This window comes from Aaosphaeria arxii, assembly GCF_010015735.1.
Source record: "Aaosphaeria arxii CBS 175.79 unplaced genomic scaffold BU24scaffold_1, whole genome shotgun sequence".
In the NCBI taxonomy this organism is placed as follows: domain Eukaryota; kingdom Fungi; phylum Ascomycota; class Dothideomycetes; order Pleosporales; genus Aaosphaeria; species Aaosphaeria arxii.
The window spans coordinates 1,738,117-1,759,485 of NW_022983474.1; the positions used below are offsets into that span (position 1 = coordinate 1,738,117).

General features: G+C 48.8%; 6 protein-coding genes across 6 annotated transcripts; 3 read left to right on the forward strand and 3 right to left on the reverse strand.

Annotated features, from left to right (window-relative positions):
* Positions 1-597: 597 nt before the first annotated feature.
* Positions 598-3,401, forward strand: BU24DRAFT_338759 (ORMDL-domain-containing protein; the record flags this gene model as incomplete). Its single annotated transcript, XM_033523145.1, has 4 exons — positions 598-733; positions 823-1,185; positions 1,245-1,314; positions 1,868-3,401. 4 exons carry the CDS (start codon positions 598-600, stop codon positions 3,399-3,401), a joined length of 2,103 nt encoding a protein of 700 aa, XP_033389307.1.
* Positions 3,402-3,437: 36 nt separating this feature from the next.
* On the reverse strand, positions 3,438-4,746 carry BU24DRAFT_487480 (uncharacterized protein). The gene is made up of 2 exons (XM_033533456.1): positions 4,194-4,746; positions 3,438-4,134 (listed from the first exon to the last, which is right to left on the reverse strand). The coding sequence occupies exons 1-2, from the start codon at positions 4,723-4,725 to the stop codon at positions 3,578-3,580; spliced, it is 1,089 nt and encodes a 362-aa protein (XP_033389308.1). The 5' UTR covers positions 4,726-4,746; the 3' UTR covers positions 3,438-3,577.
* A 182-nt stretch (positions 4,747-4,928) lies between these two features.
* On the forward strand, positions 4,929-5,740 carry BU24DRAFT_469702 (glycosyltransferase family 1 protein; the record flags this gene model as incomplete). Its single annotated transcript, XM_033532626.1, has 3 exons — positions 4,929-5,244; positions 5,296-5,434; positions 5,486-5,740. The coding sequence occupies 3 exons, from the start codon at positions 4,929-4,931 to the stop codon at positions 5,622-5,624; spliced, it is 594 nt and encodes a 197-aa protein (XP_033389309.1). The 3' UTR covers positions 5,625-5,740.
* An 867-nt stretch (positions 5,741-6,607) lies between these two features.
* Positions 6,608-8,530, forward strand: BU24DRAFT_382976 (glycoside hydrolase family 5 protein). Its single transcript, XM_033524786.1, has 3 exons — positions 6,608-7,161; positions 7,209-7,295; positions 7,351-8,530. The coding sequence occupies exons 1-3, from the start codon at positions 7,091-7,093 to the stop codon at positions 8,468-8,470; spliced, it is 1,278 nt and encodes a 425-aa protein (XP_033389310.1). The 5' UTR covers positions 6,608-7,090; the 3' UTR covers positions 8,471-8,530.
* A 71-nt stretch (positions 8,531-8,601) lies between these two features.
* Positions 8,602-10,381, reverse strand: BU24DRAFT_12312 (subtilisin-like serine protease-like protein PR1A). The gene is made up of 4 exons (XM_033520915.1): positions 9,989-10,381; positions 9,586-9,939; positions 9,411-9,539; positions 8,602-9,360 (listed from the first exon to the last, which is right to left on the reverse strand). Exons 1-4 carry the CDS (start codon positions 10,244-10,246, stop codon positions 8,950-8,952), a joined length of 1,152 nt encoding a protein of 383 aa, XP_033389311.1. The 5' UTR covers positions 10,247-10,381; the 3' UTR covers positions 8,602-8,949.
* A 4,409-nt stretch (positions 10,382-14,790) lies between these two features.
* BU24DRAFT_469704 (subtilisin-like serine protease-like protein PR1A) lies at positions 14,791-16,609 on the reverse strand (the record flags this gene model as incomplete). The annotated part of the gene is made up of 4 exons (XM_033532627.1): positions 14,791-15,456; positions 15,507-16,012; positions 16,068-16,287; positions 16,337-16,609. The coding sequence occupies 4 exons, from the start codon at positions 16,607-16,609 to the stop codon at positions 15,247-15,249; spliced, it is 1,209 nt and encodes a 402-aa protein (XP_033389312.1). The 3' UTR covers positions 14,791-15,246.
* Between the last annotated feature and the right edge of the window lie 4,760 nt (positions 16,610-21,369).

Below are 21,369 nucleotides of genomic sequence, written 5' to 3' on the forward strand. Positions count from 1 at the left end.
AGGCGCGTCCGTGCGCGCGTTTGTGAATTCCTTCCCAAGTAAATTACTTGCGTACCCTACCACGCCTAGTTACTTAGTTACTTACTACGGCCTACTCTACCTATGGTTCTGGTCTTCTGGCCGAGCGTCACCTGTCCACTTTCCCCTTCCTGTTTCTACTCTCAACGGACCTTCAGGAGAAAGTCAATCAACCACACGTCCTTCTCTCTACTCTACGGCCTGCGTCTACCCATTGCATTCTCACCGAATGCTTATTATCATCAACTTACGATAAAATTCGCCTCCCGCCCTTCGCTCACATCCCCCCCACAAGCTCGGACAAGCCGGAACTTGTTGCGCACACAGTAAGACGTATCCGCCCACCTACGCCGCTTCTCTACAGTTGGGCTCTTCAAATCCTATCTGCAGCCTTTGAGAAATCCATCTCGAAGCACGAAATTCCATCGTTGCTTCGGATCAGCCTGCTATCGTCCCTCGGCCTGCCCCCCGAACCTCCTCAATACCGCCAAACTGTCTCCTATACTCCTCAACCGTACCACCCGCCTGAGCTTTGCTGGCGATCCGAGACCCCGCAAATTGAGCGCAACTTCTGGAAAGATGCCTCTCGATGCGAAGGAGGCACGTAGAAGACGGTCTAGTAGCTTGGTCTATCACGAACCCCCGGAGTCTTTGGAGCAGCTCAGCGACCAGTCTGTCTTGCCAAACTTGAATTCACAATGGGTGAACGCTAAGGGTAAGTGATTTGCGGCTCGAGTGGTAACACTCCAGAGAGCATTGGCAGATATGGTGTACAAAGGGCTCGTTGGCTGACATTTTCCTCAGGTGCCTGGGTGATTCACTTCGTATTGATTCTAATGGGAAAGATCTTATTCGACATCATCCCCGGAGTCTCTCAAGAAACGTCCTGGACCCTGACTAACATCTCGTATACCTTCGGCTCCTATCTCATGTTCCACTACGTCCGCGGTGTACCCTTTGACTTTAACTCTGGTGCCTACGACAATCTGAACATGTGGGAACAGATCGACAACGGAGCACAGTATACACCAGCAAAGAAGTTTCTCTTAATGGTCCCTATAACGTTATTCCTAGTCAGTACTCATTATACTCATTACGATTTGACGTACTTTATCATCAATGTTACGGCTACAATAGCTGTAATCATACCAAAACTCCCAGCAGTAAGTTATCAGCGTCCTATTCAAGGTACGGGCTATGGCTGATTTAGATGTATAGTTCCACAGGATACGCATCGGCATTTTCTCAGGCCCTCCCGATGATGACAACTAAACAAAATTCCGCACGTACGCTATTGTAATTGTTTGTTTGTATTTTAATCTCACCAGCCGCGACGGCAAGCGAAGAAATTGAGTTGCATGGAAGGAGGCGTTCGGTTCGAATATATTCAATGGATTAAAGGCTACCGTAGGTTGGTGAAGGTATCTCCAGGAGCCTATGCATCCTTACCAGAAATACCAAAATATCCATGTGTTGTATACAATGAACTCGGTCCGTCATGGAGATTTCAGCTTGGCATTCACATTGACGACGTCGTTTGCATATGCACAAAACTACCATATACCCACTTGTGGACATGTCACATATTGTTTAATTACTATTTCCTTTCTATTCTTGTATCACAACCATGCCAGGATGTTGTGCTTGTTCAGCTGGCAATAATGGGCGGATATTTTCCAGGTTTCGACCCTGGGAAGCCAATAAAGAACCATCAAGTTTCTAGCGTACTTCCCTTCCACATTTCTGGAATCGTCATTGATCATGCATTCACCGGCAACCACCCGAAAAGCTTATATCGTACGCGATTCCCTTTATATCGCATTTCTTCCGATCTAGAAAACAGATACAGACAAATATTGACATCCATTCATAAATTTCAACCCCCCAGCTTTCGATTATTCCAGATTAAACCATCTCAGATGTGGTCTCAGATCGAGGCGACGCCCTCACATCTTACTTACCTCGTTCTTACATTCTTCTTACTTAATTACGCTCTCTTCTCCCTACTCATCCGGAACAGACTTCACCTTTCCGAGCCTCCTCTTGCAACTGTTTTTGGCATCATTGTTGGCCCGCGTGGTATCGGCGCGCTTCAGCCATACAAATGGGGGTTTTCCGATGACGTCGTGCAGGAATTCACGCGTGTGGTAGTCGGCGTACAATGCTTCGCAGTCGGATTGGAATTGCCACAAGATTATTTTCGCCGAACATGGAAAAGCATCAGTATTTTGCTCGGTCCTGTCATGGCGTTCGGCTGGCTTGTCTGTGCCATGTTCATCAAATTGATCTTCAGAACGGACATACCCACGGCCCTAATCATCTCAGCTTGTCTGACACCGACAGATCCAGTACTTGCAGCTTCAGTCCTGGCAAACTCTCAGTTCAGTACTAGAGTCCCAAAACGTATTCGCGATCTCTTGTCCGCGGAAAGCGGTTGCAACGACGGCGTTTCCTTTCCATTCATCTACGTGGGCATCAGTATCCTCACACGATCTACTGTTGGCGGCATTGTGAAGAAGTGGTTTCTGATCACTATCCTCTATCAGTGCCTTTTCGGCATTCTTTTAGGGCTTGCGATTGGACACTTCTTCAATCGTGCCTATATTTTCAGTCACAGCCGTGAGATGATGGGTCGCGCATCCTATCTCGCTTTCTACTTTCTCCTTGCGATCTTCTCCCTTGGGGTTGCGTCCACTCTTGGAGTAGATGACTTCCTGGTCACATTCTGTGCGGGTTTAGGCTTCTCGCATGGAGGCAATACGCCTACGGCGGATACCCGACTTCCTGTCATCATTGACCTGATGCTCAACTCCACCATGTTCGTCTTCTTTGGTGCGATGATTCCCTGGGAATCTTTCGGCCATCTAGACTCCATAACGACACCTCGTCTCTTCGGCGCTCTCATACTGATCCTGCTGTTCCGCCGAATCCCAATTGTCTACGTTTTCCATAAGATGCGCCTGCTCCCGCACATCCGCAGCACCTACGAAGCACTGTTCTGTGGCCATTTTGGACCCATGGGCGTGGGCGCACTCTTCCTTGCGATTGAAGCTCGCGCCCAGATGGAGACGGATACCTCTCTTCCACTGCCCAATCCCCCATCTGATCTACCCATGGAAAAGCAGAGGACTATCACTCTCGTCTGGCCGATCATCTGTTTCATAGTACTTGGAAGTACTCTGGTCCACGGCTTAAGCACGCTAGCCATCAGTATTGGCGGGCATTTCACGAGGGATAAGGGCGAGAGGGCGCCGTTGATTGGTGCTGAAAGAGATGGGTTCCAGGGGATGGTGTTTGATCGTGAAGACGAAGAGAATTCGGAAGTGTCCGATGAAGAACAGGAGGAGGAAGAATTTAGAGGATACCTGCGCGGTAGAACGTAAAGGGGGGTTGTTCCTAAGCCCAAATTCTTAGATGTATATGTAACGTAGTTTCTTGATTTGCAGTAATACATGGTCTGAGACCGGCGCTGGACTTTATTTTGTCTCTCTGCCAAAGGGCATAAATTGGGCAGATTACTATGATACACATTTATACAACATTCGCGATCCTTTTGTGTCTACCGTAATTTCTTGCCTCTTGGTCCAGACACCATGACCGGCTCTGGCTCTGGAGTGGTGAAAGGCAACGCTGACTCGATGATCTTCTGTCCGTCGACAATATTTCCCCCTTGTAATCTCTCATCTTCCGTCTTCGCCAAGAGCGCTCGCTTCTCCTCGAGGTACTTCTTCCTTTCCGCTGTCATAATCCACTCCTTCGGGAACTCATGCCTCACTGTTGGTTTGTGGTGTCTGAAGTCAAATGGCACGTCGGCAAATGTATCCTTCGGGTCCTTCGCTTCCTTGATGAGTTTGTTGATTGTCTCAGCAAGGGATCGCTTGTTCTGAGGCAATGTGTCGAAGAGCTCGCATGACATCTTGACAACATCTGTGCTGGGGTTGTAGCGTGGGCCAGCGAGTTTGATAAGCTTGTCCTTCTGCAATTGTGTTAAATTTGGCAGGTCGGCTACAGCGAATTCTACAACGACTTTGTTTGCGGCCGGGTGGCTTTCGCCGAGGTATGATGTGTATCGGAATCGGAAGGGTTGCTTTGGAAGCTCGAATGGCTTTGCAAGGTCTGAGTAGCGGTCAGTATAACAATTCCCATGCACCATTCAATTGAAAAGTTTAACCTACGGCTGAGCAATGGCAATTCCCAAGCCGCCAATCGAGCGTACTCCCTCAACTCTCTGTGCAGTTCAAGTTCACCGTGTCCGTGCGAAGTGATATCATCTCCATAGAAATCCTCATCCGGTCCCATACGCGGTTCTCCCTCAGCCCAGAAGCCCGGGGATCCTGTTATACGGAAATTGCGGATATCATTGTCTTCAGAATGCTCACGCTTCGACCAAGGAATAGCTTGCTTTTTGTTTCGCAAAGCCTCCTCTGCGGCGTCCAAATTGAGATGCTTCAATTGCGCGGATAGAGCCTCGAGCTGCTGTGCTTGCGTCTCATTGAACTCTTTTTCGAATTGTTTGTCCAGTCCTTTGGGGAGGTAGTTTTTATATGATGGTGGTGCGGCTGCGGGTCGTTTGGGTCTGTCTTCTTCGTCGCGAAGTGGAGCGGTCGTGGAAAGGCCTCGTTGACAGGATCTTGTGGATTGGCGGGCGATTATCTGAGACGCCCGCCTACTGGAGCAAGCCAGTAGCCCTCGTGTTGCTGACGCCATTGGTGTTCCTGATATTCGTGGTGGAATCTTTTTTTTGCGGAGGATCAGATGCGCCAAGATTGCAGAGAGAGGATCACGAGCGGCGTATGGTCTGTGCACGACCACCAAGATATGGACAAGTATCACGCATCTAGCCGCATAGATCATCCGTCATAATTGGTTCAGAGACAGAGCACGTTGAAAGAGATATTGTATGGTAGATAATGTCTGAGCACTGGGCATGGTCCGAGGGGTCGGCAATGAAAGTGTGTTTCGTAACTACTGGCGCAACAGCACCGTTTACTGCCCTCATCGAATCGGTTCTTCAAACAGACTCAATTAAAACGCTCCGCAAATTAGGCTACACCCATCTTCTGGTTCAGTATGGGTCTGCGAGAAATGTTTTTGAGGAAAGCCTGAAAGCTGCTCATAGTGAGGCAGGTGACTTGGTAATCGCGGGGATTGATTTTGATCCACAAGGCCTTGACAAACAGTTGAAGCTGGTATCCGACTCGAAGGGTACCATCATATCGCATGCCGGTATGGTCATCAAGTCATAAGGAAATATACATGGCTGAAAAGTGAGATTAGGCTCAGGGTCGATACTCGCGGCACTGCGATATCAAGTCCCGCTCATAGTAGTACCAAATACCCAACTTCTGGATAATCACCAGTCGGAGCTTGCTATTGCAATGGACAAGTCTGGATATCTGATTGAAGGACAAGTCAAGTACGTACTATATAGCTGACTGTGCCGAACTGTACTTACACTATATGTCAGTAATATCTCTGCCGCACTAGATCGCTCTGAGACGTTCCGAGCCAAAATGACAACATTTCCTCCTATCACGAGTGGCAAGCACCGTGAGACTAAAAGCTTTGCCGCTATCATGGATGAAACCATGGGGTTCTTGGATTGAAGAGCCCTCATAGCAGTAGAGAATTGGCCTGCTCAGACACTCGGAAATCAACCAACGACTTATACCGGGCCAATTGTCACTATCCTTATGTGGTCTTCAGCCCTACAGTATTTTGGACGCGGATCGCGGATAATTCGCTCTTGGTTGGCAAAATCCAACCTGCTACGACATAGCCTCTTACCCATGAAGACTTTACATTCGATATGAACAAGCCAAGTAGCTTAGCTTTCCACAAGTCCAGGGTTATGCACCCCACACAGGAACATATGTTGGAACCGGGTGCTTGCAGTAGGCATGCTGTTGGAGGATTGGTTACTTGCGTAGGAGAATGTCGAGCTCGGGTGTGGCTGCGATAAAAACAGGTCTGCACGTTGTGGTAGCAGATTCATGGAGATGGGAGCGATATGCGCGGTGGATGATTGTGTTCTGTTCTTTGCATATCTTGCATCGCCAACCTGCATGATTGTCTTTTTGTATCACGATTATGTACACATAATTCACGAAGTTTTCTTCAAGGTGTTTACATCTCCTACGCTCGCATACCTATGACGACAGACTGAAGGGACATCCACAAGTACTTGTAATAATCCGGATGGCTCCGAGATGGGATTTGGAATGGGAAGGTCTAGCATCATGCAACAAAATCCTTATATGGGGTATATCGGTGTAAACATCCTAACGGGTTTTCTTTACTATCAAAGCTCCATCGGCGAATGTATCGAATTGAGCTACGTCTGTGGTTGAGGTACGAGTGCGATGCTCCGGTTACATCTCGTATTCTATGTTCACACGATGTCGCTAACAACCGAAGCCCCGTATTGAACTGTTATCTAACCCCTTCTGTAGCTCTACACCAGTCAATTATGTATGTCAGGATCTGTAAAGATCAGCTGCCCAATTATTGAAAACTCAATTAGTCTCTGGCTAGAGAAAATGAGAACCCTGGCTAGGTATACCGCGCCTGTGCTATCACCGCCGTGCAACCTAGAGCAGGATATCAAGCTCAGCTAGTGGCGTTTCCCCGTGGCGTGAGTCTGGTCCCCATGGCTTCCCGCGCAAATGCGTCCAAAATAGCACCAAGGATTGGGAATAACGAGGTATTAGCCCGGCGCGTGGGCGCCTTCGATATTGAAAAATCCCGAGTTACCGGGTGAAGTGCTGCACGAGGCTTGCTGAGATCTGTGGCTCGCGATAAAAAGAAAAGACCTCACCTGTTCGGGTTCGCCGTGGAACGTATACAAAGGGATCGCGGGTTCTTCGTTCGTCTGGTCATTCACAACCTCCTTCCCACCGCACTCGTCTCGTTTCTTCCGTGCCTGCTATTACGAGGAAAAGCAATTGAAGGGTGCCTACCACGCTCGCTATTCACTACCTAACCCATCGCCATATTCCTCCCAATCAGTCACTTTGATCCCTTAACATAACATCATACTTGTGTAATACGTTGTTACATAGACTCTCGTTCAATGCAGTTCAAGGCTTCGCTCTTGGCCACTTTGGCCGCTGCTTGGTCTGTCGCCAATGCTGCGCCAGCCAGGTTCGTACGCCTTGCGCATACAAATGTTTACGACTAACGAATCTCAGTGAGCTGTCCCCTCGTGGTGTAGCCTTTGGTTGGGGAAGCACGAAGGTCCGTGGTGTCAACCTTGGTGGTTGGCTCGTCGTTGAACCGTACGAAACCAAGCTTAGTCTATGAAGTTGTCTATCAATTGCTAATTTGCCGCAGTTTCATAACCCCCTCCATCTTTGAGAGGGCCAGTGGTGATTCATCATGGGTTGTTGACGAATGGACTCTCTGCGAAAAGCTCGGAAAGCAAGGCTGCTTGGACGTTCTCAAACCTCATTGGGAAAGCTTTGTTCAGTTATCCGATCTCCAGAAGATCAAAGATGCCGGTTTCAACGTAATCAGAATTCCAGTCGGATACTGGGCCTACATGGATGCGGGAGGTCCTTACACATTTGGCGCCGCGCCATACCTCGACAAAGCGATCGGATGGGCACGCGAGACTGGCTTGAAGGTCGTTATTGACTTGCATGGAGCCCCAAAATCTCAGAATGGTTTCGATCATTCCGGACATAAGTTGGCCTCACCTGGATGGGGTCAAGGTGATAGCTTGAGCCAAACGCATGACGTACTCAAGACTCTCTACTCGAAATACGCCATTCCATCAATGCAGGACGTCGTCATTGCCATTCAGCTGCTCAACGAGCCGTTCCTCAACCAACTCGACCCTAACATGGTTAAGAACTTTTACCGTGACGGATTCTACAATCTGCGACAAGTCAGTGACACTCCAGCAATGATCCATGACGGCTTCTGGGACCCAGCCTGGCTCAACGGATTCTTGACACCTTCCGACAACAACGCACAGAATGTCGTTGTGGACCACCATGAGTACCAGATCTTTGACCCTAATCTGATGTCAATGAGCCCTGGCCAGCACAGGGAGCAAGTCTGCGCAGCTGTCAATGGTTATGCCAATGCTGATAAGTGGACTGTCGTCGGCGAATGGAGTGGAGCTATGACGGATTGTGCCAAGTACCTAAACGGCTACAGGGCTGGCAACCGTTACGAGGGAAGCTGGCCAGGTTCGTGGTGGATTGGCTCTTGTGCTGGCAAATCTGGACTGGTCAGCAACTGGTCGCAATCCTGGAAGGACGACGTTCGGAGTTACATCGAAACCCAGCTCGATGCCTTCGAGGGTAGGACCCAAGGTTACTTCTTCTGGAACTTCAAGACCGAGGGCGATGCCGGTGAATGGGACCTCTTCCAGTTGTTGGACAATGGTGTATTCCCACAGCCATTGACGGACAGGAAGTTTGGCAAGGTCTGCACAAACGTCTAGCTTAGCTAGTAGATGATTAGACGCGCTCATGTTTCATGTTGTACATAACAATTACGTCAGTAGACTTTAATAAGATAATATCTCTAATGAACTACTTCTGTACGAAGTACACATAAATTTGACCACAATTGGCCGAAGTCTGTCTTCATGCACATGGGCTATCTTGCGAACGCGAGATGTCAAGAAGCAGTTGTATGCAATTAACTCATCATTATTACCGTGTAGCTTAAAACACAAATCTCCTAAACTGTCCCCGATGAACCATCAAAATCATCAATACCGTCGCTCATAAATGCAGTCCAATGTCCAGAACGCTCGTGGCTACTACCAATATAAGTGGAAAGGAATGTCAAAACCCTAGTCATGCAACCAGATACCCTCAGTATCATACGTGAGAAAGATTACTCGTAGGTGGCCGATGTGAAGGAGGGCCAGGAAGTCGAAGTTTAAGCATCGTCTGGCTTTCCGTCATTGCACATCTACTGGACCTGGGCACCGTTGAAGGCGAGCAGGTTCTTTGTTCCACTGGGAAGTCCGGTGATGACACCCTGATGAGCCAACTCCACGATGCGCGCGCAAAGGGCATCAGTCGAGATGCCTTCAAAAGCAAGAAGATAGGCGGCGAGGCCGACAACATGTGGTGTGGCCATTGAGGTACCGGAAATGGAGTTAGTCTTTCCGTCGTTCCAGGTGGAAAGAACTTGAACACCGGGGGCAAAGACATCGACGATGTCACCATAGTTGGAGAAAGATGCCTTTGCGTCGTTGGAATCGGTAGCGCCAACTGTGCAAGCACTTGCTTCAGAGGCAGGCGAGTAGTTGGCGGCATTGGCGTTGTTGTTACCAGCCGCGACACCGAAGAAGAGACCCGCAGCTACACCAGCAGCAACCTGGTATAGGATTAGCAATGAGCTCATTGAGCAGGATCAAGTAGACCTACAGCCTCATTGACGGCAGTATTCCTGCCACCACCCAAACTCATGTTAGCAACCGAGCCCTTAGGACAATCGCGGGTCTTTTGGTCCTCAGAAGCGAATTGAATACCAGCGATGACGCCAGCGAATGTACCCTATCAATGTCAGAAAGAACACACATCTGGTTTCTGGGCTACTCACCGAACCGCCGGCATCAAGAACCTTGACGGCAAGGAGTTTTGTCTTCTTAGCAACGCCATATGTCTTTGAGCCAACAGTACCAGCGACATGGGTGCCATGACCAGCACCATCGCTGTCTTGACCATCACCAGTGAAGTTCTCGAGCCACTCGGCACGGCCCTCAAATTCAGGGTGGTCAACATAGATGCCAGTATCGATGATGTAGCTGCAAGTGCCCTCTCCAGCAGTAGAGTCGTACACATAGGTGTCACTACCCTTTGCCTCATGAGAGATGCGGCCAAGACCCCAAGGGGCTCCGCTCTCGGAGAGCCAGGTTTGGGTGTGCACTTCAGCATCTTGTTGGATCCATTCTACCTGAAATGTTGTCAGTTACATGTACTTTGGGGCAGTCATATTCACGAACAGCGCCTGAGTCCTGAAGCTTCGTGACTGCATCAGGAGAGAGGTAGCCAGCGAACCCTCGGAAACCGCCAAAGTCATATTCGAAGTCAGGAGCATTCGCAAGCAGACCCTGAGCAGCCTCCACATCCGCAATAGAAGCGTCAGGCTTCAGTTTGACGATGTACTTATTGGGAATCAGTGTCTCATCTCGGGGGATGATGAGTGGAGCCGCAAATGCAGCGGGCAACAATGCCAGAATGATTGATTTGGAAAACATCATGAAAAAGCTGGGAAGATTGAAGATATGTTGCTTCTGTTTTAAGGTTGGCTGTAGAAAAGTCCTGGATTCTGTAAAGCAAAGATCAGCTTCTAAGGACAAATGCACGTCTTATATAGACATCGAGGAGGTCGCTACAAGGTGAGCACCTTCCTTGACAATGTGACTCGATCGTGGACCTTCCAAAGTTGTACTTGAGAAAGCGACGTTGCTAATTGCATGCATCAAATTGTTCCCAAACAGGCAGACCAATATTACCATGTGGTGAGACATTCAAAGATCGCCTTGGTGTTGAGTAGGATCTGATGCCGGGCTGGCCTGCATGGGATCGTCATCGCAAGGATTCATGGCAGTGCAACGTGTGGACCCTCGCCGGGCGCCGGCATCAACGTTGACGAGCCCTGTCACCTTCCCTTTGCAAGCAGCAGATGGTCCTGTAATTCCCAGTCGTAGTTGACAAAGCATGGCCGAAATATCTACGACTCCCGCTGATTCGTTATGACTACATCCACTATCGGGCTGTGGGAAAGTGTAGTTTCATAGAGGTGGTATTCCTAACTGGGGACTTAATCGTATAAGCGACTTGGCTAGACATGGTAAATATCGAAGCTCGAGAACGGGTATCGGAGAGTATCTCTCTCGAACGACTCAAGTCAAGATCGGCATGCCTCGTACGGACGTAGCCTTGAAAGAGATGCCCAGGATGTAGTGCAGACCTCTGTTGATTCTCGTTTTGGTCGAAGAATGAGTGATAATACGAGGAATTTGTCAACGGATTCTTGGCTGTTATTCATGGTTACCATGAGGTGCTTGCATCTTCAGACGCAAGATTATGTCCGGTGATATGGAAAGTATTGACTGCAGGCAGGGTGGGATGGAGTTGGAGGACTGCGACAGGAAACCATTGCTGTGAAGTTTGCAGTCTCAGTATCAAGCTGGAAAAAATCAAGTCAACTGGCAACGGCGACGATAGTGAGTGTACACCCTCATTTTACAATATCTGACGTCAATATCTGGCGAAGTGCAGACCAGCGTCAGCAAAGTCTGGTTGAAGACCGCCACAGGCGTCCGTAGGTATGTAGAGCGGACTTCGGTGTCGCCTTCGACGAGATGGCGAGCACGATAGGACCATCCCCTGGACTCCATTGGCAATCCGAAACAGCGGGTGACCGTGCATACAGCAGGCCTATGGGTGGGATGTTGCAGGGAGTAAAGTCCAGGGTCCAACTCCACAGACATTGCAATTCGAAGATGTCGAACAAGATCTAAGTCTAGCCAGTCAGTTATTCGAAGACGAAGAGTCCAGCGGAAGTAGTCCGTAATGCATGTGAAGAAAGGTCATGCTGGAGTGGGGGATGGTCTCGTGACGAATTCGAGAGAATCGGTGTGTGCCGGGGTATAATTAGCCATGTTCACTCCTTGTGGAAAACACAAGGGTAGTTGGGCTTAATCGGAATAAGCAGAAGTGACTGCAATTCGCTGCGATTTGAAGACCGGCGACCATTAATCTATTCGTCATCGCGTCGCATAAGACGAAAGCTTGAAATGATACCGGCTGAGTGACTACCTACCTGAACAAGACTCACAACAGCGCACCTCGCTCATCACCGCGCATGCCAAGAGATGACCGCAAGATAAGACAATAAGGCGTCTGATGCTGTGCCCTGCAAATGTTTGGATGAGTTAGGCTCCCTGGATGATATTGAAGTCCTAGACTTGCAAGCCCTGACCGGTTGGGAGATATCCTTGACATTTTGGCCAACTTTTCTCAACAAACAGCACCCGAGCCCATGATGAAGATGAGGTTACAATGCTGCGTATCAATGCATGGAGAATGTGTAAGCAATGCTCTCAAACCACAGCGACAATCCCAGAAGACTCCATACTGGTTTCAACAGCGCTCGAGAAATGGGAGAAGGTAGGCAATGACAAATATCGAGAAATAGTCTTGCGCCCACAGTGAAGTGAAGGTATCTGGTGAAATGTTGATAATCCTGGAAACGGGTCCGGTAATAGGCATGTTCATTCTAGACAATTGTGAGCTTCGGCGGCCGTGATTTGTGATACATCGCCTTCAGCGTAAAGTGACTCCGAAAATTCAACAACCACTCTGGTTGATATTCTTCCCCAAGTGGCGGACACAGGTAGATTCCGGGAGATGAATACAGGGTCATCGCCACCAACAGATGTCGTCGGCCATTCAACGTCGTATACATGTGTGATATTCCCGGAGCACCATAGCCTTCAGTTCGGCCGGAGGAGTGGATTTGCACTGAAGCATCCGGGTAATAGTGGATAATCTGCATTCCCTTTAGTGGTATAGGCATTTTCCTAAGTTCTCAAGCTGGAAGGTGAGTGCCATTGATTTCTTTCTTTCAATGCATTTGGTCTTGTAAAGGCAAATAGGAACCGAAGTGGATGGTGCCTAATGAGTTTGTTGGATATGCCTCATGCATATACGGCCGAAGAGCACCAAGAATTCGTGTGGGGCAAGAGAGAGATAGAATCGATCGACAGAGTGGGAATGGGTGCGCGACATGGCTTTCCTTTATAGTCTCTGGATGTCCACCAATTTCTGCGAGCGTGACACCATCTCCCGGCTCTTCATTGCCCTGCATCGTCTTCTTTGAGACTTCTGATACGGCGATGGCTTTTCCAGAGCTTACGGTGCTGTCTGGACCGCGATATGGACCTGAATGGTCGGATGAAACCCTGTCGCCTCAAAGGCCATCGGTATGCGATCTGCTGAATGCGCGCGAAGCAGGGGAAGTTCTAGCGTTACAGTCAGTACGTCGAAGGACTCAGCACATGACAAAATCAATGTCGCATAAGTACGCCACCAGTCGAATTGAGGCAGAGCTGAGTGGTCTTGCGCCCAATGCGAAAAATTGGGAATAGGACATCTTCGCAAGGAGGACGGTGTGACGCTGAAATTTTCCAGGGATCTGGAACGCTGTAGATATCTAAATCTCTCTGGCAAGTTGCTCCGTAGGGAATATTCAGATGAGACCAGATGAACTCTGATCGATCGCACGCGCTTTGCAGAGGGGGTCTATCCGGTCGGTCCCAGTTCGCAGATACTCTGGTGATTCAGCCTGATACACGATCACCTAGATAGGGAGGATCATGTTGATGGTAGAAGTAATAAAGACTAGTTGAACTCTCTGTTGGTGTATCGTGGTCTTTCTAACAGCGACTACGCAGCAATCCCGTCGTTCAATATTCTTGGTCTGACTTGCTGTGATTGTAGGCTCTTGGTCTCGAATTGAACTAGCTCGACGCAGGATAGTGCGGTGAAGGTTGAACCTCAATGGCAACGCGATGTGAACGTTTCTTGAAGCAATGCGACAGCCTTCATCTGCGACAAAGACACGGAGAAATTCTGGGACTTTACAGACCTATAAAGGCTAGACAGAGAAGGAAACAATTCACATCAATTGGGGGCGCCTGTCCAGATTAACATAGTGGTAATCCCGCTCCGATAAAGTTTGATACGGAGCAGGCAATTTGCGGAGAACGATCCCCCTTCCCGACGAACCGACATAGATTAACTCAGTCAATCTACTCCCTCTTCTGTTTTACCATTACCACCTCCACGAGCCTCTCGCCACATCTATTCAGCCGCTCCGTTAATTTGTTCAGATGAAAGACGCGAAGATGCAGCATTGTGGAATGGTCAGAGCGCCCTACATTCCCGTGGACCTGGAACCAAATTTCGCCTGAGGTCATTGGCATGGGGATAGTCGGATTGGCGCCCAGGAGAGCACGGGAATGTCTTTGGTATGGATTGGAAGATCGATCTACTTGACTGGAACATGTGTTCTGTCAAACCCAGGGATTACCTCAAGGAAATTGCCGAACCTGGTTCGAGTCAAATTGAAATGCATGAGGCCCCCGAAACTCAAGAAGAGCTTGTTTCAACGAACAGTTACTTCTCGTTATGTTGCAAGATTGCGACTCATGATGTACATCACGGCTCATCTGATAAAGATGACAGAGCCAGATCTGAATCTTTCCACGCTTTAAGGAAAGGGGGGCAGGGTAGGATCCCTTTGCTAACGCGCCACGCCCCACCGCGTCACAGCTGTGTCTTGAGTGGACGGAGGCAGGCTCCTAGAACCCTTAATCCTCGATTGATATCGTGGTCATGGCGGTTATGCAAAATCCCACCTGCATGTATCCCGCGAGCCCAACGACTCATATGCCCAGTGACATTCTGCGTTGATCATTTACTCACTACGAGGTATGTATCACCACACTCCTAGAGTTGATAGACGCCCAGATCCAATTCCCCACACTACTTCGTAACCTTGTGAAAATCGCCTACACTAGTTCAGGTGAAAAGGAAGATCATCAATGCAAGGCCTGACTCAGACCCATAAATTCTCAGCTAGCCCATCGCCACATGGCGTTACTAAATGGCTTCTTTGAGAAAGATGCTCCAAATAGAGAAAGGGGGGTCCGACATAGCGCCGAAATACCAACGTCGTGATATCCTTTCCTTTTTCTGGCACGAACACGAACCAATTCTTGGATTTGCCAATGCAATCCTCTGGAATTCACAAGCCTGGAGCGGCCCAGTGTGGGGCTCTCTCAACAAGTATGTGTTTGACTCGTACAATATTGTTCAAACCATGAAAGATTAGTACAAGGACGTGTCAGCCTATGCTCAAGGAGAGGGGTGCGTTTATTGCCTCTCGTTCAACAAGATCACATGAACTGCTATTGGGTGAATGTATCTTCCGACATGAGCTGCGAATATAGCAGAGATTTGAGGTAACTTCATAAACTAACACTACCATTCGTAAGAAAGAAAGGAAGCTCCAACGATGCATGCATTCCAGGGATTGAATAAAAAGGCAGTAGCAAATGCCAATGATTATCCCACCTCTTTGGGAGTTTGTAGAGCGCATCAAGCTCTAGTAACCTGTTCCCATATTTCACCAGAGTGTTTATATACTAACTCAACCAGAAGGGTTGCTGTCCATTCATTAGTATTGGTTTCAAGAGACGGAAGAGTAGGAGATAACATACCCGTTGAACGCAAGCGCATTGACAGTACCGCTGGGGAGACCAGTGATCTTGTTCTTATTGGCAAGGGCAACGAGCCGGGAGCCGAGAGCAGCTGGGGTCTTCTTGCCCTCAAGAGACAAGATGTAAGCACCAAGGCCAGCAACATGAGGAGTGGCCATTGAGGTTCCGGAGATAGAGTTCTGTCTCTCAGGTTAAAACAGCTCAAAATCCATTACTAGGCGTTACTTACAGTGCCACCGTTCCTCCATGTGGAAAGGATAGAGACACCAGGTGCGAAGATGTCAACGACTGCGCCATAGTTGGAGAACGAGGCCCTGGCATCATTAGAATCGGTAGCACCAACGGTGAAAGCCGTGGGCTCCGATGCAGGAGAGTAGTTGGCAGCGTTGGCATTGTCGTTTCCGGCGGCAACAGCGAGGAAAAGGCCAGCAGAGACAGCATTGGCGGCAGCGGAGTTGACAGTGGCAGATTTGCTTCCACCGAGAGACAAATTGGCAACAGAACCCTTAGAGCAGCCTGCTCGGGTCTTCTGGTCGTTGGCAGCAAAGTTGATGCCAGCAATCACACCAGAGTTGCTGCCAGATCCAGCGCTGTCGAGAACCTTCACAGCGAATAGCTTGGTCTTCTTAGCGACGCCGTATGTCTTGGAACCAATGGTACCAGCAACGTGGGTTCCATGGCCGTTGCCATCAGCAGTCGAGCCATCACCAGCATAGTTGGCAAGATGAGTTGCGCCTGCGATCATAGGTGAGCATGTTTGAATACGCGCTTTGGTTGGGTACAAACTTACGGCCTTCGAATTCAGGATGTGCGGTATAAATACCAGTGTCAATCACATAAGAGCAGGTATCAGAACCTGCACTGTCATCGTAGGTGTAGGAAGAGATTCCCTTATTGACATGGGAAATACGACCGAGACCCCAGGTTGAGGAGCTCTGGGTAACGTATGCACGCTTTTCCACCTCGCCGAGGTAGGCTGTCACAATGGCATCTTGCTCGATGTATTCAATCTAATTGTATCAATATCGGGAGTAATCCGCTTGTTTCTGGTGGACTTACACCCGGGATGAGCGAAATAACGCTGACGGTCGAGTCGGACAACTGGCCAGAGAAGCCTTTGAACTTGCCAAAGCCAAAGACGTGGTCGGGGTCCTTCTTCAAGGTTGCAAGAGCCTGGTCCAGCACGGTACCAGCTGCGCCATCCCTCACCTTGACGATCCACTTTCCTGGAATTGCTGATCCTGCACGTGGAAGGATGACGGGAGCACGAGGTTGGACAGTTGGGGCCGCGAGGGCGATGGGCAATGCCGCGATCAGGAATTCGTAACGCATATTGGAGATGCTGTGTTGGAAGGTTGCAAAAGTTTAGATGGAATGCTGGTGTCCAAGGGGTGAAGAGCTCAGTAATGGCCGCCTGGTGATATTAAAAGGAGTGACAATGGCGCTTTTATATGTAATGATTGACTTGAACGAGAGACAGAATGACCGTAGTGGCTTCACCTGCCCATTGGGATTAGCTTTCCCGAATGCAAAGCATCGCGTGTCTCCAGCATATGGTATAACATGGTACAGCCATCTCCGGAAGATGTACAGTTCAACGTGGGTGGAGCAATTCGGTCTTACCTAGCTTGGGAGGTGATACTGGGGGTATCGGCAGTGTGGTCTTCAAGACATAGTATTAACAACCATGGAGAACGCAAGAAACATCATGGGAGGAAGCAGAAAGTATCGAGTGGCACTTGAATGGCGCTTGGCGGGATGCAGCTCAAATTGTGTCTTTACCTGAATAGGGATGTAATTGTGATCGACCCCTTCCCAAGCCCAGAGCGATGTTCCATGGAGCAGATCGTCAACGCCAGGCCATTCTTGCGTGATAAGACGATTTATGCTTCTGGAGTGCAATGGCTGATGCATAGACTATGCCGAGCAGTGCAAAGCATTCTCTTTTTGTTTTTGTTTTTCGTTCTCTGTTTGTTCCAACAGGCAGATTCCACATGGTGTCATGGCCCAAGTGGCTATCCGGTGACCCTCTTCTATGATTGGAGAGTACTACATTTTGGCCGCCCTTACAGCAAATACTCGTTTGAATACCCTTACTTTAAAAGCTTGTATCTTGTAAGTAATTGTAATTGTGCTGCTGTCTATCGATGTGACGGGTAATTGCGCCGACTTGGCTCGCCAGCTCTTGATCTAGATGAATAGACCTAGGATTTACAGGCCTTAATTCTTGCTACTATGTACATACACTGATGGTGGAACCTGATTACATTGCGCGCCCGCACCATCCCTCTCCGGGCTCTAAACCTGCTATTGTATAGCCCGTCCGATCATAACAGCATTGTAGCATCCCGCTCAAGCCACCGTTCGGGCGTCGTTTGACAACCCTCTCGTTCGAATAGAATGTGAAGGAAGGAATCAATCTCATTGATTGGATCTATGCACCCAGTTGTATCGGCGCGCGGTCCAAAGCTGGATTAGAGGCAAGCAGAGGGAACATGCATGCAGTAAAAGTAACCGGCGCCTCCCTTGAGCTGTGAATTCCAGAGATTCGGGACGAGCCGTCATCGCCACCTACGCTGTACTTGTACGCATGAGTACAGAACGCGGGTAAGTCAGGTCTACGTAGGGCTTGATGTCAGGAACCAGAGCACATGTGTCTGCTGTCGTGCTGTTTCCGAGAGCAATTCCCTGTTTAAATTAGAGACACTGAATGGGAATTATCAATGTAGGGGATGATATCTGTAAAGAGTGAGTGATGATAAGAAACGCTTCGCGCGGAACGGAATACCTCGTCATGGTAGCCCTATGTTGTTTGCCTGCAGGGCCTGCATGGAGTGAGCGAGTTGATAGGCCACAACATATATTAAAGGGCATCGGGCTCGGTATGGCCATAACGGACTCGCGCACGCAGACGCAGACGCGGAACGTGTGCATCAGGCAGTCGGCCTCATCCCATTGCATCTACCAGCCAGCACAAGAAGTTGTATCATTCAACGTGAAGGGTTCCATGTGCGGCCAACATCAAGTTGTCGAGACTTTGCCCCTACCCCTCAACGTGAACATGCCTCCGAGTATCAAGCCTTCCTTTTGCGGGTCGCAGATCAGTTCGATCCATTCGGGCCTCGCTAGATTGACGCTTAAGATTGGCTTCCTGGATTTATTGTGTGGTCGCGCCAAATTCTTACCAGAACAAGAGCTGTGCTTCCCGTGGATCGGCTGACCACCAAGTGTAGCTAACATTAAGCTTAAAAGCACGTATGGCAACATCACCTCCTCTTTCGGGTTACGGCCAACGCACCTTAATATAAAGCAAGACAGACATACAGCCACCGTCTAGATAAGACGATAGCCAGCCGCTGAGTGCAGCATGAACATGCAAGTTGCCGTGGGCTACAGATATGCACGATCCCAAACTGCCTGGCCGTTGCCAGCGAGTAGCTCCGCAGTTGCAGCACACAGGAGAAGTTTCCGCATTATCGCTGTTGGCCTAGCTGCCACCTCATGTGCCTCACTTATGTCCAGGGCAGCTTACTCTTGTCCTGTTCTGGGATCGGCCATTGTGGGGGATCGGCTTCTATTGAAAATCGATCATCGGAAGTCATCCATTTTGAGCATTGTCGCCTGCAACGGCGTCATCTGGACCTACCTTTGCGATATAGTCATGAGATGTGTAGATAGCTGCCATGTAATGGGGGCGAAAAGTGCAGGTGTTTGCCATGAGGATTGGTAGGAAGGGTTTGTGAGGTACAGAGAGCAATTCCGTTCAAACCCCCAATCCACGAAGCGTGAGCCGTCCTAGACAATAAACATAATTGTGTCGGGTCAGAAGCTGGAGGTTGCCTTGGATTCCATCATATCTCGATGACTATTTCTCCAGGTACGAGCTGTGATTGCACTGTCTTGCGGAACAGGCGATCCGAGGCCCGAAATGCAAGATCTCAGGTAACACCAACCCAGTGTTCCCAACCCTTGCAATCTATCCAGTTGTGAATACACGCGGGAGGACGATTGAATTGACAGTGGCTCTTCTGTAGCTCGACTTGAGGCACGAGTCTATACTGTTGAGAGATTTGGAAATCTTAGTGGTATGATCATTTCCACTTGGCAATTATGAAAACAGTCGTCGAATCAAACGGTGCTGGTAATTCAAACTCTTTACGACATTTCACCGTACACATGGCCTTGGCCCGTTTGTACCTTCCGGACTGACAGTGACCTTCCTGAGTTGGAGCACATTTCCACTTACGCATAGAGATATATTGCCATGCAATCGGCGATATCCCGTTGACGTATACCGAAGTTTAATTATCTTGGTGTACCTACATGGAACAAGCGTAGAAGACTCTTGGTTCCAGCGCTAGGTCTCCAATCGTGTAGCCTTGTAATTTCAATCTCAAAACACCTTCCTATCTATTGATACACTTCACATCTTCATCCGTCCACCACCTATGTGTTGTTTAAGACGTGGGTGGTATGTTGATACCCATTCGAGTTATTGTGGCATGAGATGATTAGAAGCTGGCTTGGGTGCATGCCTTTAGCTAGTATTTATGTAGACAGTCCGCACTTGCATACAGCCAGTTATTTAATCCCGCTGGTGGCCCATTTCACCTTCTCATTATGGCCTAAGAAAGATTCCATATGCGTGGGGAGGAACTGGTGAGAATCTTCCCGTCACTGTTGCTTCTGTCAATGCCTGTTGCCACTTGACTTGGTATTGCCAACATAGGAGCAAGTGCACCATCGCGAACTTCCTAAATGAGTTCTCTTAATTTCTCCTACAGTCTCGGACTTCGCCAAAATAGCTTGCCACAGTGTACTCGTGGGGTTGCAAGTGTATGAAACTCGAATTTCACTGGCCACTGTCTCGTCTGCAGCCTCCACTCATCTTCGCTGTACAGGTGTCTCCAAGTCTACTGCTATTAATGCATGCACCACAAGAAAGCCATGTACTCGCGTACAGCTGATATGACCGGATTAACCTCTATCGAGCAGGTGAGATAAATGCTCGCATTGACAAGGCAACTCCGCTCATCCCGCGCTTGCAACAACTTCCTCACCCATGGAGTACATTCCCTCCAATAATGTCCACTCCACTGTATGCAGCTGCTTCACTGAAGTAGTGCATTCTCCGCCAGTGGTACGGTGTGTCCAGTACTATGTGACCAATTTGGTGGCGGGAATTACTCCGGGCTACGCTGGGTAGCTCATGCAAGGGGTTTATAAACTCCTACATAAGTGTTGTCGTACCGCATGAAGTGAGCTCAAGAGCTTATCCAGACCTCATACGAAATTTGCTACGGCTCGGTTCCATTCTATTTGCTCTATAATGAACAAGCTTTCCTCGAGATGAAGTTGATCCCCTATCTTCGGAGAACAACTGGGCGATCGCTTTCTTTTATTTTTCTCAAGGTTACATTTATTCATTACCTTCGACGTTACTAGTCCATCTTCAATGTATGTACCTTCATCATACGAGCACTGCCATGTATCACGACATTCCGTTTTGGATCACGGCCGAGGAACATCGAAACTCTGGTTTCATCGCAAGGCATTCGCGAATCTCAGCTCGGGGATGAAGCAAGATCTGAGGATCGCGAGACTCTAGGTTTCTCCAGGGTAGGAGATCGTGGCTTCAGCCTTCAACGCCTTCAGGTGGCTGAGCTCGGGCTCGCCACCACACAATGACGATATTACACTTGACCAAGTTCACTGAATAACTATGAGGTATTCATTACGATCATGTCACAACTAATGTCCCAATTTAGAATCTTTTCCTCGATATCATCATCTACTCCATCATTGAGGCTACCTGTTGAACCGTAGAGAATCTGCACCATTGCACAGATACCCCATTCCGACTTTGTAATACCGAAAGAATTTCCACTTGTCGTGCAAATCCTAATGCTTCTTCCATTCGTAACTCTATACTAACTTGCTTTTCACCAAGCTTACTGTTTTCGCTCTTCCTGAGCTTTTTGCCCACGCAGGCTTTTCAACAGCGTAATCATTCCTATGTCACTGATCTTCCGTCACTTCAAGAAGTCTCATTTGTCTCTGTCACTATTCGTATTTATCCTAGAGTATGAAAG

What these genes read in the sequence shown, in the direction of transcription:
- BU24DRAFT_487480 (XM_033533456.1), bottom strand. Translation starts at nt 4,725, where the DNA reads ATGGCGTCAGCAACACGAGGGCTACTGGCTTGCTCCAGTAGGCGGGCG. An exon ending in GGAATTGCCATTGCTCAGCC is followed by an intron (nt 4,135 to 4,193) that starts GTAGGTTAAACT and finishes ACCGCTACTCAG; the next exon opens with ACCTTGCAAAGCCATTCGAG.
- BU24DRAFT_382976 (XM_033524786.1), top strand. Translation starts at nt 7,091, where the DNA reads ATGCAGTTCAAGGCTTCGCTCTTGGCCACTTTGGCCGCTGCTTGGTCT. An exon ending in GCCAATGCTGCGCCAGCCAG is followed by an intron (nt 7,162 to 7,208) that starts GTTCGTACGCCT and finishes AACGAATCTCAG; the next exon opens with TGAGCTGTCCCCTCGTGGTG. An exon ending in GGTTGGCTCGTCGTTGAACC is followed by an intron (nt 7,296 to 7,350) that starts GTACGAAACCAA and finishes AATTTGCCGCAG; the next exon opens with TTTCATAACCCCCTCCATCT.
- BU24DRAFT_12312 (XM_033520915.1), bottom strand. Translation starts at nt 10,246, where the DNA reads ATGATGTTTTCCAAATCAATCATTCTGGCATTGTTGCCCGCTGCATTT. An exon ending in AGCTTCAGGACTCAGGCGCT is followed by an intron (nt 9,940 to 9,988) that starts GTTCGTGAATAT and finishes ACAACATTTCAG; the next exon opens with GTAGAATGGATCCAACAAGA. An exon ending in ATACTGCCGTCAATGAGGCT is followed by an intron (nt 9,361 to 9,410) that starts GTAGGTCTACTT and finishes ATCCTATACCAG; the next exon opens with GTTGCTGCTGGTGTAGCTGC.